Below are 16,717 nucleotides of genomic sequence, written 5' to 3'. Positions count from 1 at the left end.
GTGTGTGTGTGTGTGTGTGTGTGTGTGTGTGTGTGTGTGTGTGTGTGTGTGTGTGTGTGTGTGTGTGTGTGTGTGTGTGTGTGTGTGTGTGTGTGTGTGTGTGTGTGTGTGTGGTAACACAATGTGGATTAGAACACTGCAGGTGTCAATGTGCGTACTACTATGGAGCCAAGTTACTGTAACCTGCCGCCAGGTCAATAATGCCCATGTGCAAGTTCAGATGAATTTCTCAACACACTGAGGAGAACCATGAACCTGTTGAAAAGGGCTATAATGTGTGAACTTTAAAACAAAACAACTTGCGTGTGTGCATGTGCATTTAAAATTAGCTTAATGTGCAGCCTAATAGGCTGAGTTTAATATCCAAAGTGCTATTAAAAACTCAGTGACGCCCTTGAATGATAATTAGAAAATGCAAGTGCAAATATCATCCGACCAGAATAATTACAAGATAGGCGTTTTCTAATGCAACTTGATAGACGATCGTGGCTAAACATAATGCATAGATCTTAAACACGTTAAACAGTTATCTATCTATCTATCTATCTATCTATCTATCTATCTATCTATCTATCTATCTGTCTATATCATTCTTTTATTAAATACGTATTATATTTCCTCCAATCAGGAGAGGGAGTTCATACAGGATACATAAGCAAGTGAAAATGGTAGTGATTAAACAAATAAAGAGCTCGGGAGACAGTTACCGAACAAAGCAATGATTATCCTAATTTTGTTGTTTTACAAAACAAAACAAAAGAAAAGGAAAGAAAATATACCATATACAATCATTTTGATACTTTTGGACAACTTTAGACTACAACGAACACAGGATTTTACTGGATTGTATAAGCTACTTTACTTTGCCATTCAGTTTTTAAGTCTTCGCACGCACAGACACACACTCACAGGGAGTAGTGAATGTGCTGTGCGTCAGTAAATACAGACCATTGTGTTCCTATAACATTCCACACCCATCTCATAATATAGTCTCTAGATATCATATCTCATGATATGTTTGTGTGTCTAATGAGTTGCACTGTATGAATTCTTGTCATCTCTCGTTGTCAGTCATGCTTACAGTATGCACATTTTAAACAGCATGTTGCAGATAAATAAACTATAGAAATGCACTCTCGAGATGCCAACTTGCGCCTTCCAAACAAGTAGGCCATGTAAGGCCTACTTGTGCGCAAGTAGAGCGTGCCATGAGTTGCGCTCACCACTGCTGGTATGACTGAGTCCTAAAGCTCTCTGCTGCTGTCTGGGTAAGACTGCTGCTCTGAGTCCCTATAGAGCTCTCTGTCTGGGTACGACTGCTGCTCTGAGTCCCTATAGAGCTCTCTGTCTGGGTAAGACTGCTGCTCTGAGTCCCTATAGAGCTCTCTGTCTGGGTACGACTGCTGCTCTGAGTCCCTATAGAGCTCTCTGCTGCATACCCCGACATACGCACGCGCGCACACACACACACACACACACACACACACACACACACACACACACACACACACACACACACACACACACACACACACACACACACACACACACACACACACACACACACACACACACGTTTTTATCCCACGATTGTGCAACTCATTTTTTCACCCAGTGTCAATTATCTAATGTAATCCTGGGCGCTACACTTCCGCTGCCAACCTGGGTGGGCAGCGGACAAACCTCATGCTTCCACCATGCCCCATTTTTAGTGTGTACTGTGTAGGCCCACATAAAAAATTCCATCCACAGCAAATTGAATGAATGCCACCTTCATTTGCATTTTTCTCTTGATTATGTGTCTTAATTCAGCCAGACTGACTTTATCTGTGTGTGAGTGGAATGAGCAATGTTTCACTTTGAGATCTCATTAGATTAGTTATTTGATTTCTATTCGAGGGCAGGATCACATTATGTGCTTAACTTTGATCAATGGAACCATAATACTAATTTACTCAAAGACAGTAACAGCTTCTTTGTTCACTGGCATGCCTCCATTGACACTAGAATCCTTATTTAAGAGCTTGGAACAAAAGCAAATGTATTCCGTATTCCCTGGTGGTTCACAGTGAATGCTTGTTAGGATATCTCTGGCATGCCGGCCTTTTTTACACAGTGTTGACTAAACAGGCTTTCTTAGAAAGGAAGATTTATTAGGATTAACTTCCCGAAGTCCATCAATTATGCATGCATTCCCAAATGACCTATCAGGGCTAATCCTGTGGGGAGCACAGTGAGGTATATAGTGAGAGAGAGGTTCACCAATAGCACAGAGAATTGTGTCTGGTTAAACACAGAGCTTAATGAACATCTGGGGAGCATTCACAGACCTATATTCCACTGTAGTACACTAGAATTTCGCGGGCCTTCGGCCCGCTCATCCTCGCGCCATGCGATGCGTCGCAAATGGGAAGAAGGCAATGGCAAGCCATGATGTTTTAATTTATGCATTTGCTTGGAAAGCGCAAAGTTGCCAAGCTGGCTGAGTGGCCCTGTGTGGTTTTGTGTATTTGCGTCTGAAAGTGAGCATGGCAAGGCGCAGGAACAGTATACTGTACTGTACTGTGCTGTACTGTAAGTCTTTGTACTGTACTGTACTCATGTGTACTGTACTGTACTGTTCTCTGTGCTGTTGTATTAGTGTTATTTTTTATTATTATTCTTATTATTATTACATGGATTAATATTCTGATGTACTGTACTGTACTGTTCTCTGTACTGTTGATATTATAGTTATTAGTGTTGTGTTATTATTTCGTATTATTATTATTAGTATTATTACATGGATTAATATTCTGATGTGAGCTTTGTTTCTGTACTGTACTGTACTCATGTGTACTGTGCTGTTCTCTGTATTGTTGATATTATTGTTGTTATTAGTAGTGTTATTGATTATTGTTATTATGATTGAAAGAGAGCATGGCAAGGCGCAGGAACAGTATACTGTACTGTACTGTACTCATGTGTACTGTACTGTACTGTTCTCTGTACTGTTATTAGTGTTGTGTTCTTATTTATTATTATTATTATTATTACATGGATTAATATTCTGATGTACTGTACTGTACTGTTGTCTGTACTGTTGATATTATAGTTATTAGTGTTGTGTTATTATGTGTTATTATTATTATTATTGGATATGGATTAATATGCTGATGTGAGCTTTTTTTCTGTACTGTACTGTACTGTACTCATGTGTACTGTACTGTTATCTGTACTGTTGTTATGATTAGTGTAGTGTTGTAATTTTGTGTTATTATTATTATTAGCGTTTTGTGGCGTGTGTGTGTGTGCGTGCCATTTCAGCTGCATCGCGAGGCGATCCAAATCCCCCCCCCCCCCCCCCCCCCCCGCACGCACGCACACACCACACCCACACACACGTGTCTGCAGTGACACTGCGTTGTACACAGCTGTTGTATTTCATCCGTACTGACTGCCAGAGGCAGTGCTTAACACTGGACGCAAATCATCCAGTGTTAAGCAGTCATCCAGGATTCATAGAACCATAGTTACATACGTAACTTACGTTTTGTGTTGCATCGCGTTGTTGCAGCGTGTGCGTGTAGTGTTGGCGTTGTTGTTGTTGTCCATATATGCTCGGTTCGGCCCGATTGTACCACGCCAGGTGTCGATGCGGTCGTGTTTGCATGATTGTAACTTTGTATGTATGTAATCGCGGCGCTCTCCATCCAAGTTAGAATCAGTGTAGAACCTGTGTTGTTGTTGTTCGTCTTCTTCTACTGTTGGTTTCCGGCAGGCTGTACACTGTGTGTGTGTGTCACACCAAAAGTGGTGACCTATAGAATCCTGTACCTAGAAGCATGACGCAATCGTCTCCCTCCCTGTGTGGGTCACGTGGTGGGCTGTGAGCAAATGGGAGAGGGACTGTGGTGTTGCCAGGTCCGCGTATTGTAAGCGAGTGGTAGTGTGTGTAAGTAGCGTGTTGAATGGCATTTTTTCTGTGCTTGTTTTCATAGACGTGGCAACAAATTAGGCGGGGGTGTCGGTGCTTGTGGCGTGTTTGTGTTTATTATTGATATGGATATTGTTTGCGAGTGTGGACGGGAGCCGGCTGTAGTGGCAGTGCGATGACAATTTTTACGCGGCTGGTGTTGAGTGTGGCCGTGCGGCGCGACATGAGGAGATAGGGAACCAACGACGCGGAGGGTAAGTGTGTGACGTGTTAGTGTGTTGTTGCAGTGTGTGTTGCAGCGTGTTGCAGCGTGTCAGTGACGTAGTAGCTGGTGCCTTTTGTTCCTGTCCTGGGGACACCTCCTGGGGACACCTTTTCAATTGTATATAAGATAGTGGCATAATACGTTTTTTGAGGTTGACATAAGTAAGTGCATTGAAGTAGCACTCCAATGCACTGTGATGGAAGTCACTTATGAGAAAATAACAGGAGGGACATCCACTTTGCGGCTGGCCGTTTATCGTCCCCTGGAGAGAGGTTATTTTCTCATAACAGACCTGCCTACCGTGCATTATGTTGCTTATAGCAGCATAATGCTGCTTAAAATGCTGTTTTGTAGCAAAGGATGGCCGCATCTAACGTGGAGATGCCCTTTATTTGTACGATTTGTGGAAAACCTTGAAATTTAAACTCTTTGGCGAAGCCCTTCTTTTGTACCCGTCTCCTTCCCTTTCTTTTTGTCTTGGAATAACGACACAATGGGAACTATGCACGAAAACGAATTTCACTCACTATTTTACTTGTAAAACCTGTCTGTCTGTATGTCTGTCTGTCTGTCTGTCTGTCTGTCTGTTAGCTGTGCTGGGATGAATCGCATATCTAAACAACATTGATCCTCAGAGTATCAATGGACAGGGGCCCTCGATATCAACAACCCCCTTGTGTTTCAGGAGTGATCAATATTGTGTTGCCAGATCCAATTAATTTGTGTTTGTCTCCTTTCCACAGGGACCTACATGACGTTGAGGAAGGGAATACAATGTGTTTTGTGGCGACGCTGATCTCCAGCATTCATCCCAGCTGAAACTTGCTTCCGTAACTCACAAGTCAACTTCACGCTCCCGGATACCATGATAGCCAATCACCTGCCGCTCCTCCTGATGCTCTCCGTCCTGTGGCCCAGCGCCGCCCTGCCCTTCTCTCCCCGGAGCATAGGGAATCTGTTTGGAATGTCAGAGGGTGACGGACGGATACTGCAACGCTCCAAAAGAGGATGGATGTGGAATCAATTCTTTCTGCTAGAGGAGTACACAGGAAACGACCATCAGTACGTCGGCAAGGTAACGTGTCAGAACACCACCGTACACTCTACCTCTTTTTTTTGCTTTAGCTTGTTGAAGCAATGCTTGATGTACAGTAATTGGTTGATGGGAGGCACGGACCGGACAGAAAGCTCGGCCTTCGAACTGAATCGTGCTGACACGGCGCACGCACGTGCAACATCACCCACCACTGTGGCTCTCGCATCACGTTTCGCCCCATCAACTCACGTGTTGTACGTGAACCCTGACATGAATGTCACCTCACATCATCGTATAATTAATTTTCCTGCTGTGCAGATGTCAGTGATGTGATCGAGGATGCTTTGACATTTGCTGTGGAAAAGAGCACAATTTGAAGCTCATTTGGAGAGCTTGTTTGGCATCATGCCTACATGGTATGGTATGCACATCACGAAGCCACGTGCAACTGTAATCACAGCTTCATCAAGTCCTTTTGAAGCTGCAGCTGATGAGTCTTCTGCATACTTCATGATGATGTGAATTTATTTTAGGTCTTTGCCAAATTGGGAGCTGCTATAGGCCAGTATATACTGCGCATAATTCACAAGAAATTGCAAGAAGGGTTAATTAATACACCCAAAGCTTCTCATTTAAGTTATCAACTGGGACGAAGGGGGTTGGGGTGACTGTGAACAGCCAACTTCTTTTTGGGGAAAACTCACATCACACAACTATTAGAGTAGCCATGTAGGCTGGTGTAAAAACCACACCACAAATAAATTCCCCCTAAAATATCCCATTGGTTTTTATCAATAAAAACAATTGTGACAAAACAACAACAACAACAGCATAACAATACAATAAATAAAAGAGTCACTGCATTGTTTCAGGGAGGTGGCTCTGTACAATTTATGATAATTAGTAAAATATGTTTAGTTTAATAAAATGTAATGTATTGTGCAGCAGTACCTGGATGATACATTACAAAAATAACCTCCTACTGTAACGTAAAATCACTGTAGCCTGTTAAGCACGTACAGCCAACAATGGTGGAGGAGAACAGTCATAACTGTAAGTTAAATGTTTTAATATTACTGCTGTTCTGTCACGGAATGTAGGTCAAAAATGTATTAAGTGAGAAGTTAGACGTTTAACCATCAAATCTGTGGTTGCTTTATCAAGATAGAGCCTACGTGAAATTTTGCCCTGACACTGGACAGCCAGCATGCCCCACCCTGACATTTTCTAAAAGACAAAGATGTCTCTGTAGAGGTTGACAATTAGATATATTCGTTGTGGGTATAATCTAATGAAAATCTTTGTTTAGAGCTATGGATTTAGAGACACTCGATATTTATTTCAATTCATTTAATTCTGTTCTGGCTCTTTATATTACAAATTTAGAAATCACACATTTGTGTGATTTGTGTCTGATTTAGACTTTTGACATGTTGATGTGCTGTAATGTTAAACCAATGTATCTGTGGCACTGCTTATGTGCTGCCATGGGTACTGGCGTGGGTCATTTCAAAGCCTGAGAATTGAAAACTTTGGTCCAGAAATCACATTCTGATTGGCTGGTATGCAATGTGTGCATGCCATGCATGCATGCGTGCCTGCTTGTGTGTGAGTTTGCAGTCCGTGCATTGAAATTCAACTCACAGTATGAGGTCACAAACAAGTTGTGTTAACTACCTATGATGTGGGGACACTCATGTGTTGATGTGTCTGGGCATATTTCTTGCTGCATTCTTTGATGCTTTCTGGCACTGAACTTCTGTGGCACGACAGCAATCACATTCACCAACTCCCCACTCTCCCTGTGTCCAATATAATTCACCATTAAACTGTCAGGGAGACAAAGGCCTATAATAAATGACGGAGCCGTGGAGGGGAAAAAAATAAAATAAAAGCGTGGATTGAGGTAGGGCGTTGGGGCGTTTGGGGGCAGGTAGAACACGCACGGCAGTCTGCCATACAGAGGCGCAGTTCAGAGTTCTTCAGAGAGAGAGAGAGAGAGAGAGGGCAAAGTGGGTGAAAGGGGAAACAGGGTATGACAATGATAATTTCAGATTGATTACAGTTGAGTTTGAGAAACTTATTTTGCATGCCCGTTTGAGGCAGGTGGTTAGGTGGAATGGGTGGTTGCGGTGATGGTCATCAGTGTAGCAGTGGAAGGGATAGTATGTGACAAAACTAGGACTGGGTTTATTACTTTGGTGATAATGGAGATAGATAAGTAACTTTATTGTCATTCAGCAGATACATAAAATGCATAAGAGAACAAAATGTAATTTCACTGGCTTTTAGTATGCTAGCTAAAATATAACTAAAATACTATTAAAATCTAAAATCCACTTTTAACACCCCGAATGCGGGAACCGGTTTTCTACGTGGTTCGAATCCCAGCAGTCCGATGCGGGACACGTAGATTAGCGTTTAGCGCATGTTTTTATTGATTACTTTCAATCGCCTTTCTACCCACCCGGACAATAGATCAAGCAGCCCCAATTCATCCCACAACACTCCGGTCACGTGATAAAAAATAAAATAAAAAAGCCTATCCCCCTCCCTTCCTGAAAACAGGACGGGAGGGGCGCATTGTGTAGAATAGTCTCCGTAACCGTAATGGCGGCACCCCATGCGAGTGTACATACAACTCCAGTCAACAGAATCACACTGCATAACATCCGATTGGCTTGCCTCCAGGCTCCATCTCTCCTCCTGTTTCTCCCTCCTCCCCTCCCCTGAAACAAACAGGAGGGGAGGGGAGGAGGGGAGGGGAGGGGTTCTTGTGTGTAGTGTCTGTCGGAACATGGCGGCTCCCATGGACACTGCCTGCACCATCATAAGAGATCAAAAGTCGGTCAGATTCATGTCTCCTTTCCTTCTGCATACTACGAACAAATAAGAAAACTAACAAACAAATCTACGGTTATTTTTGATGATGATGATCATTGGTCAGATGAAACAATGCAAATACACGCTGGTGTGGAACTGGAGGGGGACAGCAACACCACCGTCCCTCGGCAAACTCAGTTGGAACGATACACAGTGACAGACACGTACATAGATGGATAAATAATGACATGACAATGCGTCTTTGCATTGTTTCATCTGCCCGTCTGACCGATCCGTCATCATCATCATCATCATCATAAAAAATAAACAAACAGTACTAACGTAGCCCCAATATGTTCCCTCAGTCCCTATGCTCATTCAAAAGCCAATTACCGACGAAGGGTAGATGGGATAAATGTGTACTTTTTTCTCGTAAAGTAGACATTCAGGGCTTTCATTCGGTGTATAGTATGTATAGGATATTTTTTGTGTTCATTTTTATATCTGCCTGTAAATGTCTGACATAAAACGGTCCCTAACTCGGCTTTCTGTTCAAGAACAGCACGTTACTTAAAAGTCTAATGGCTTAGGGGAAAAGCTCTTGGAAAATCTGGCTGTTTTACTTCCAATGCTTCGATACCTTCTGCCAGAAGGTAACAGAGTGAACAGTCCTTGGTGTGGGTGGGTGGGGTCTTTCCTGATGTTGTTGCCCCTAGACAGACAGCGGTTGTGAGCAGTGTCCTTGATGGAAGGCAGTGACGTCCCGATGATTTTCTCCGCTGTGCACTATTTTCCAGTCTGCTTCATTGCAGCTTCCAGACCAGACAGAGATGTTTGTCAGGATGCTCTCTATAGTGCCCCTGTAGAAAGTAGTGAGGATGGGAGTGGGGAGTTGGGCTCTTCTCATCCGGTGCAGAAAGAACAACCGTTTCTGGGCTCTCTTCACAAGACAGGATGTGTTTGAGGACCATGACAGACTGTCCGTGATCTGTACCCCCAGGAACTTAGTGCTGCTCACTACCTCCACTGCAGTGTCCTCTATGAGGACTGGTGAGTGGCGGCGATGGTTCTTTCTGAAGTCAACAATGACCTCTTTTGTCTTGTTGACATTCAGGACCAGGTTGTGTGTGTTGCACCAGCCCACCAACTGTCTCACTTCCTCCCTCCCTGTAGGCCATCTCGTTGTCGTCCTTGATGAGGCCCACAAGTGTCGTGTCGTCCGCGTATTTCACCATATGGTTGGAACTGAACCTGGCACAGCAGTGCCAGGAGACTAGAGAGATAGGAGATAGGCCACTAGGGCGGAGGGGATTAGGTCCAGGGTGCAGGTAGAGGCCTTCGTGCCAGTGATTGTCAGTGGAAAATAGGTGAAATCTGGGGGTGATCCGGTGAGGGAGTAGCACAAACATATAGAACAATAGGTGCCCCTAGTCGGTATACCAGGGAATAGAGAGATGGCAGGTGTATGATCATGAATGGAGGAGGAGGAGGAGGTGGCTAGTTAGGTCTGTATTGTGTACACTATTCTCCATATGCAGACCGCGTCCATCTTACCATATAAGTTAATGGCAAGGTGCTACCTAGGTGCAACTTCCAATGGCAGCCCATTCATCCAAACAGAAAAGTCCTATCTGATTGTTTAAACAACGTCATACTTACCAACATTGCAGCTGTACGGAAAGCTTGAATTATTCTTTCTATCCTCAAAGTGTTTGTTTCATAAAAATCCACTGTATACATGTTATGAGCTACTTTGTGTCCTTGCAGGTGATTCTTTTTCTAAGTGCTGGAGTTTGGAAGTGCTTGTTAGATGTCACTCAACTGCCCTGTGTATACCACCTGTTTTGAATTAGCACATAATGCAAGAGACAGCAGGACATTGCTTTACTGAAACCAAGTGCTTCCAAACTCTGATGGCCACGGTCTGCAAATGGTCAATATCCAGCTTTTGGTGTCTGTCCACAAATTTGTCCTACACAAACATTAAATTCCCTTTGACAATGAATGGAAACGTCATAGTGTCTCAGCAAATAGACATAGTGTCTATTTGACGCCATGATGATGTACGATGATAAGAGCGCCCCTCACTTCACACAGGTGTGATTTTTGATTGGCAAACCACATGGAAATAATTCACATTTACTGGTGGTGAAGGAGATGGAGCCATAGGTTAGAGATGAGTTTCCTGTGGAGAAAAGTTGACAGGGTTGTTGCTGCCAGATGGAGGAGTAGTGGGAAGTGTGTGCACTGTTGAGGGTTGTATTTGTATTGCTGCTGGCATAATTTATATGCATCCGAGTGGGCAGTGAGACCAGTTCCTTTTGCCAAGTCATTCTAGCTGGCAGCCCTTGGATTTGAGGTGTTGGATTTGGTATGTTTACTAGGGGTCAGAGTGCGTTTTGGACACAGACTTGGTTTCCGTGGGAGTGAGCTGATGATTGAGACAGGAGCACAGTGCATGTTTTAGTACATGTGGCAGCATACCTTAGCAGTGAGCATTAATTATGAATTGAATAATACATTTTAACAAATTGATTAACCACTTATGCCCTATTTTATAATATAAACGATGTGATGCACAACTGCAATGCATTGTGAGTTGGTACACAGTTATTTTAACTTTTTGGGTTTTTATCGCTTTATTGCACCCCTAACTGTCACTGATCGAAAACTGCCACTGGCAGAACTGGTTTCCAAGAGAATACAAGCTATGTAAAAGATGTATTTGAAACCGAGCTGCACTTCTAACTACCAAAACATTGCACTTCCCACAGACTACAAACACATGCAGCTAGGGGTATAACGTTTCTACAACATACGGTTCAAATGGGCCCTTCACACTAAATTTGGAAGCCAAAAGAGTAGGCTACCGAAGTAAGTATGTAGGTAGTATAACTTAAGTATAGGGTATAGGCTACTATTTATTTTCTCGTGTACCCTATTAAACCACTTCGGTTCATTTTTGTGTGGAACCCATGTGCTTATAAGCAGGTTATCAATACTTTAGTCAGATAACAGGTTGTACAATTATTATTATTATTATTATGAAGAGAACAGAAGTGATCTGCTCTTCAACGGGGCTACAGGCAGGCAGCAACCAGAGCGGAGCTGAGCACACGCAGCATGGTGTCAGATTTCACTTTAGTTTGGTGACAGGTCTAAGGTCTTAGCTGCATTGGTGACTGGTGAGCTTATACTTCCACAATGTTTAGTGCTTTATTTACTCACAATAACCTGTAGCAACGGTGCGCTCTCAATTCATCCTGTAGGCCTAATGGTTTCCTGTTAGCGTCTTCTTGATCAACGCTGATATAAGGCTATGTGAGCTGAAACACGTGCGTTGTTGGTCTCGGTGAGGAAAATAAAATGATGAAAAGAGTTCTGCTGGATTGTTTATCTTCTAGTTGTATTTTTTGACCGTGCCTGCCTATACTGCCTAAAAAAGCCTCGACGTAAGTTACTTTGGAAATTAGATCTAGAACTTAAAGGTATATTCAGTGATTTCACTTAATTCAAATATCACTTATTTTTTTGGATAATCCTCCCTACTATAAAGTGTGCTGACCATATAAGGAGTTCCTCCCTGTCCCCAGTGAGCCCCTGGGGTCAAAAAACCCTAGTTTCAGTTTGGGCTTTGGGTGGCAAAGCTTTCATCCAATCAGGATGAGAGGGGCCTTCCTCCAATCATGATCGAGTGGGGCAGGCCTTGGTGTGTGTGCTGTTGGTCTGTTGTACTTCCCTCACTGTAGAGCGTGTGCATGTGCACATCTTGTTACCAGGGCGGACCGTTTATTTTCCAAATCACCCAAATCACTGAATGCTCCTTTAAGTGCAAGCGCTGGTGTAGTTTCTGTTTCTGGATCAATGCCAGGCAGGTCTATTAGGACACCTAGTGGTTGGATTCGGTATTGCCGGTGTTGAGAAGTAAACGTAAAGGAAACGGTGGGGAAATGTCGGAAAGCACCGCGACAGGCCTAGTATATATTTTACTCTTTGTTTGCTCTTTATTCTATCCTTTTTTTGCTGTTGTTGCAGTTTGATGTTATCTATGCTGCTGCATTGTCTGAAGTCTTAAGCACATGTACACAAGATGTAACAATAAAGTACAACCTTGAACTTGAACCTTGATACCATGGATAGTATTGGATTAGACATTCTCACATAAACAAGTCTAAATCTGAAACAAATGTGAGTCTGTAACTGAGCTTGTATTCATGTAATACACATAATCAGAATATAATGAATGGGATAAGAACACAATTAAGGGTAGAGGGGAGAGAATGAGCTGAATTAATAACACATCACACAGAGACGGCGTGTGATCTTAACTTTAATCCAAAAATGAGTTAAAATTAATGAGATTAATACTATGCGCACAGCGTCTTCATCTCATGTTTAATCACAACAGAGACAACGGGAAGCAAGGGGAACATGTCAAAAAGACTAGCCAAGGTAGGTTTGCTCTTTCCCGAGGTGTGACCACCCCCATGGTGACCCACCATGGGGGGTTCATCTCTATCTTCACAAATTGACCACAGATTTAACTTTAAATGGCCAAATTATCAATTATTACATCTTAAAACTACAATGTATATTTCCATATTCCATATCCATACTGATGATACTGTAGTTGGTTTGTGATATGCTTTATAGGGGACAGTGATTTCCTGGGTAGTGTCATTTTCTAACGCTATAGATCCAAATACCGCTGCAGAATAAATGACATATTCTCTAAACATCTGTCTGTCCGTCGCGTCTGTAAATGTGTGAAGTTTGCATATCTCGAGAACCGTCCGACCGCCTTCACCTTCAGCATGTACGTACGTTGCCGTCGAGACGAGGGAGTGCCATACCCGGCATTGAGTCGGCTGGATAGTGTTTAAGTAGTTAATGTTTAGTCCTACTAGCTACATTCTGTGCTACAGCCTACATTTCCTTAAATCGACTGGGAGGACTTAGCTGTGAAATATGTTGTTTTGTGTATTTTGCCAATGGGTGCAACATTGCCTTGTGCTGCTGGTCCTGTGCAGCATGTGTCCTCACTTGTTAGCGTGAAGCCAGAGCTACGATGTGAAATGGGCGTGCATGCATCTGGGAGTAAAAGCCTTGAAATCTCTCCTTTTGACTGACTTCCAGACTGCCGTTAACAAGTGTGAGCACTCTGCAAACCCAGACGCGGCGCCCTATTTCTTTAAGGGGGTCTGTGAAGTGAACACTTGCAAGAACACAATCAGGTCTGGAGCATTTCGAGCAGTATGTGTTCTGAAGTGAACAAAATCCTATTATATGTTCCACACAACATGTTGCCCTAAATTAGAATATTCCAGCAGTACAGACAGTTGTATTCCTCTCGCTCTCGTGTTATATTGTTTGAGAATTGGCATCTTCAACGTTTTGCAAGGTCTTGCGCAAATATCTTACCCCGTGAATTTTCCAACCAGCTATACATGATAATGTGATACAGACAAGACAGGTGGTTGTGAGGTGTTAGTTTAATCTACATAAGAACATTACATTTTACTCAAGTCTTGGGAATGCGAGAGAGAGAGAGAGAGAGAGAGAGAGAGAGAGAGAGAGAGAGAGAGAGAGAGAGTAATTACTCTGTATCCATTTTGAGCTCTATTTTGCTATCTCCTCTTTGCAGCGAGCAATGCTCACCACAGACCTGACAAGGAGTGCCAATGCTTTTGCTGCTTTACTGACAATCCCTCAGTGTTTGTGTGAGGCAATTTAACTCATCAAGTCTCTCTTCTGTGCTTGTGCTGCTAGGACAGGAAAGGCAGTGCTTGTGCTTTGAGGCCTTGAAAGGGAAGCCATTAAAGCTATACAAATTTGATTTAGTCACGGCTTTGTGGGAAGTCATTGTGCGGCACTTTTTCAAGATTGTCATTGCAATTTTCACCCATGCTTATGCAATCTGTTCCCTGCACTATAATGCAGAGGCCACCTTTTCCTTTTTAACCATCCAAAACCAACAGCTCGGTTTAGGACTGAATGCAGCAGATGTACAGTATGATGTAGCTAATAGACCATATATAGAGCAGTCAGGCACATCTCTTTTATTGTCTTTATCCGACTGATCTACTGCGGCAGAACCTACACTTACACGTAGTGTCTACAATGTCATGTCATAACCATGTTTATTGGAATTATAGCCGTCATACATTTACACTGATTGCTCCATCACCTCTCTTATGCTGTGTAATTTGTTGGTACTGTATGCTCTGAATGAAGAAACAACACTAATACCATATGTCATATTAACCATGTTTATTAAAACGGTTTTAGAATAACACATTGCTCCAGCACCTTCCTCTTTCCACTGCTGATCATGTCCAGCGCATACAAATTAAGCAATATCAGCAAGTTAGCTGATGTGCGACAGGGTGTTTTAAAAAATAGTTTGACACATGCTGCATATACGCGTCACCATGGGAACCAATGTCGCCGTCGCCGACCGCTGTTTGCTTAACGATTTTGACAGCTACGGCGACTGCATCACAGCTCCCGTACTTCCGCCTAGCGGGGCCGTCCTGTCGTTGCTTAAAGTCCCTATTAGACAGACAGACAGACAGACAGACAGACAGACAGACAGACAGACAGACAGACTTTCCTGCCTGGCAAAGATGATAATCATTAGTAATATACTAGGATCTTCTACAAATCTTGTGTTCGGGAGCCTTATCGATTACTTACTCTTTTTTTAAAACGTATCCTCTTCGTCCTGGTTGGGGCATAAGGCCGCAATCATACACTGCCAATGAATACCCCAGGTTATGTGGTTTGTGTGTTGCAGTTTCTGTAACAGTTTTTGTTTTCTGGGGTAGGGTTGTTAGCCCCATGGCCATGCAACTCCCAACCTGGAGGACCAGTGCTGCTTTTTGTCTAGCCCCTCTCCCGTGACCTGCCTGGCTTGGTTGAACCTGCCATGCAGGGGCTTTAATCTTTGAGCCCCCGTCGATATAGTTCACAGGATCCTTGAGCTTTATTGATTGCTATGTTATAATTAACTTGTGACAACCAAGCAGCGGTTTGTAAATCACTGCAATAAAAGCCAAAGATACGTTGGTGCGGCTTACAGTACTAGTGCCTCACATTGCATCACTCGCATAACGCAAAGAACACTCTGGGGGATTATTACCATTATAAAGAAATACCACACTGTTTGCTCTTGCATGATTCCAGCTAATTGGCCAAACATTGAGCATGCTATAGACATATGAAAGTGAACTGTATGCACATGGTTAGGGAGCTGCCCCTATGAAGACGTATAATAATTAACATGGTCATTTGGAAGAATGGTCTGTTCTTTTCCATTAAAAAGTATTTTCCAATTTGAGAAAACAATTAGACAAGACAGCTGCAATTGGCATGATTGAGAGAATATCTTTTCTGATAGCAACTAATTTGTTAGCCCTTCACAATTACAAACAAATGAAAAATGTGATGCAAATATGATATATGAGAAGAAAAAAAATCACTCCTGTGTGAAGTGAGGGGCGTTCTTATCATCGTACATCATCATGACGTAACAATTTTCTCAGACACATAATATGTGTCTGAGAAAATTGTCATTATTGTCATATTATGACGTAAATTCCTCCATTCATTGTCGTTGGGAATTTGACAAAATTCATTGTCAATGAGAATTTAATATTTGTGTAGGACCAAAATAGCCGATTTTCTCGTCTACATATGACGTAAATTCTCCATTCATTGTCAATGGGAATTGAATCTTTGTGTAGGACAAAAATAGCCGATTTGCTCAGACACATGGCGTAAATTCTCCATTCATTGTCAATGGCATTTAGTGTTTGTGTTAGGACAAAAGTCTACACTATAGCTGAATATAGGAGGTGCTAGCGCCCCTCAAAAACATACAGACAGGCAGCAAAAAATATGAATTGAAATTTGAAAAAGGTTCAGTCAGAAGCTGTAATGTGATGTCAAATTGCGTGTGGCTGTTGGGAGGATGTCTGCGTAAGAGGATGTCAGGAAGAAGAAGCGGTGTCTCGACATTACTGCTAACTGTTGCAATGATTTGACTGTTAATACCAAGTCCTGCTATCAGTACAGCTCTGTCTTTATCTGTCACTCACTATACTGACTATGCTCTACTTTCTTACATTAAATCAGTTTCTCTGTGTTCCTTTTATGCACATTCCCATTCCCATAATGGAGTTCTCTGTATCTGGCTGTCTGGCTGTCGGTGTCTGTTTCATGCCCATGTATGAAGATCAATGTCTACATCTGTCTGTGCCGAGTTTGGTCAAACGGCCAGGCGGTTCTTGAAATGTGTAAAATAACAGATTCACCTATTACTATGCACATGCACGTGGAGATTTTGTGCATTTACGGAATGATTTTTGGACTTCACATTGTGCACTGTACTCCCTGGTCCTCAGCAGTATCTTAGATTCCCATAACCGGATGTTACGATGACATAATGGTGTGTGTGTTCATTGTCTTGACCAGTTGTTGATCTCTCACTGGGTGCAGAAATAACCTGACCACGACTATCACAGCGCCGGCTATCGGCCGTTGAATAAACCTTGTTTTGACCAGAAACGATTTGGAGACACAAGCCATCTAAAATGGCGCGGTCGGTCCAGTGTCACACTCGACACCTCAATGCTAACGTGAGTCGGCTATCGACTCGAGCGGATCAAAACATGGA

General features: G+C 42.8%; 1 protein-coding gene across 1 annotated transcript in view; it reads left to right on the top strand.

The window, feature by feature from the left end:
• Window positions 1-5,046: 5,046 nt before the first annotated feature.
• Window positions 5,047-16,717, top strand: part of LOC306913114 (cadherin-10-like) — a gene marked incomplete at both ends in the record, with an annotated part of 39,248 nt that continues 27,577 nt past the window's right edge. The window contains one exon of the mRNA XM_079489651.1: window positions 5,047-5,256. Coding sequence (XP_079345777.1) covers window positions 5,047-5,256 — 210 coding nt within the window. The remainder of the gene's footprint in view (window positions 5,257-16,717) is intronic.

Source organism: Electrona antarctica, assembly GCF_951216825.1.
Source record: "Electrona antarctica genome assembly, chromosome: 20".
NCBI classification, from domain to species: domain Eukaryota; kingdom Metazoa; phylum Chordata; class Actinopteri; order Myctophiformes; family Myctophidae; genus Electrona; species Electrona antarctica.
The sequence above is the reverse complement of the archived record's forward strand: the minus strand, read 5'-3'. Positions and strand labels throughout refer to the sequence as shown.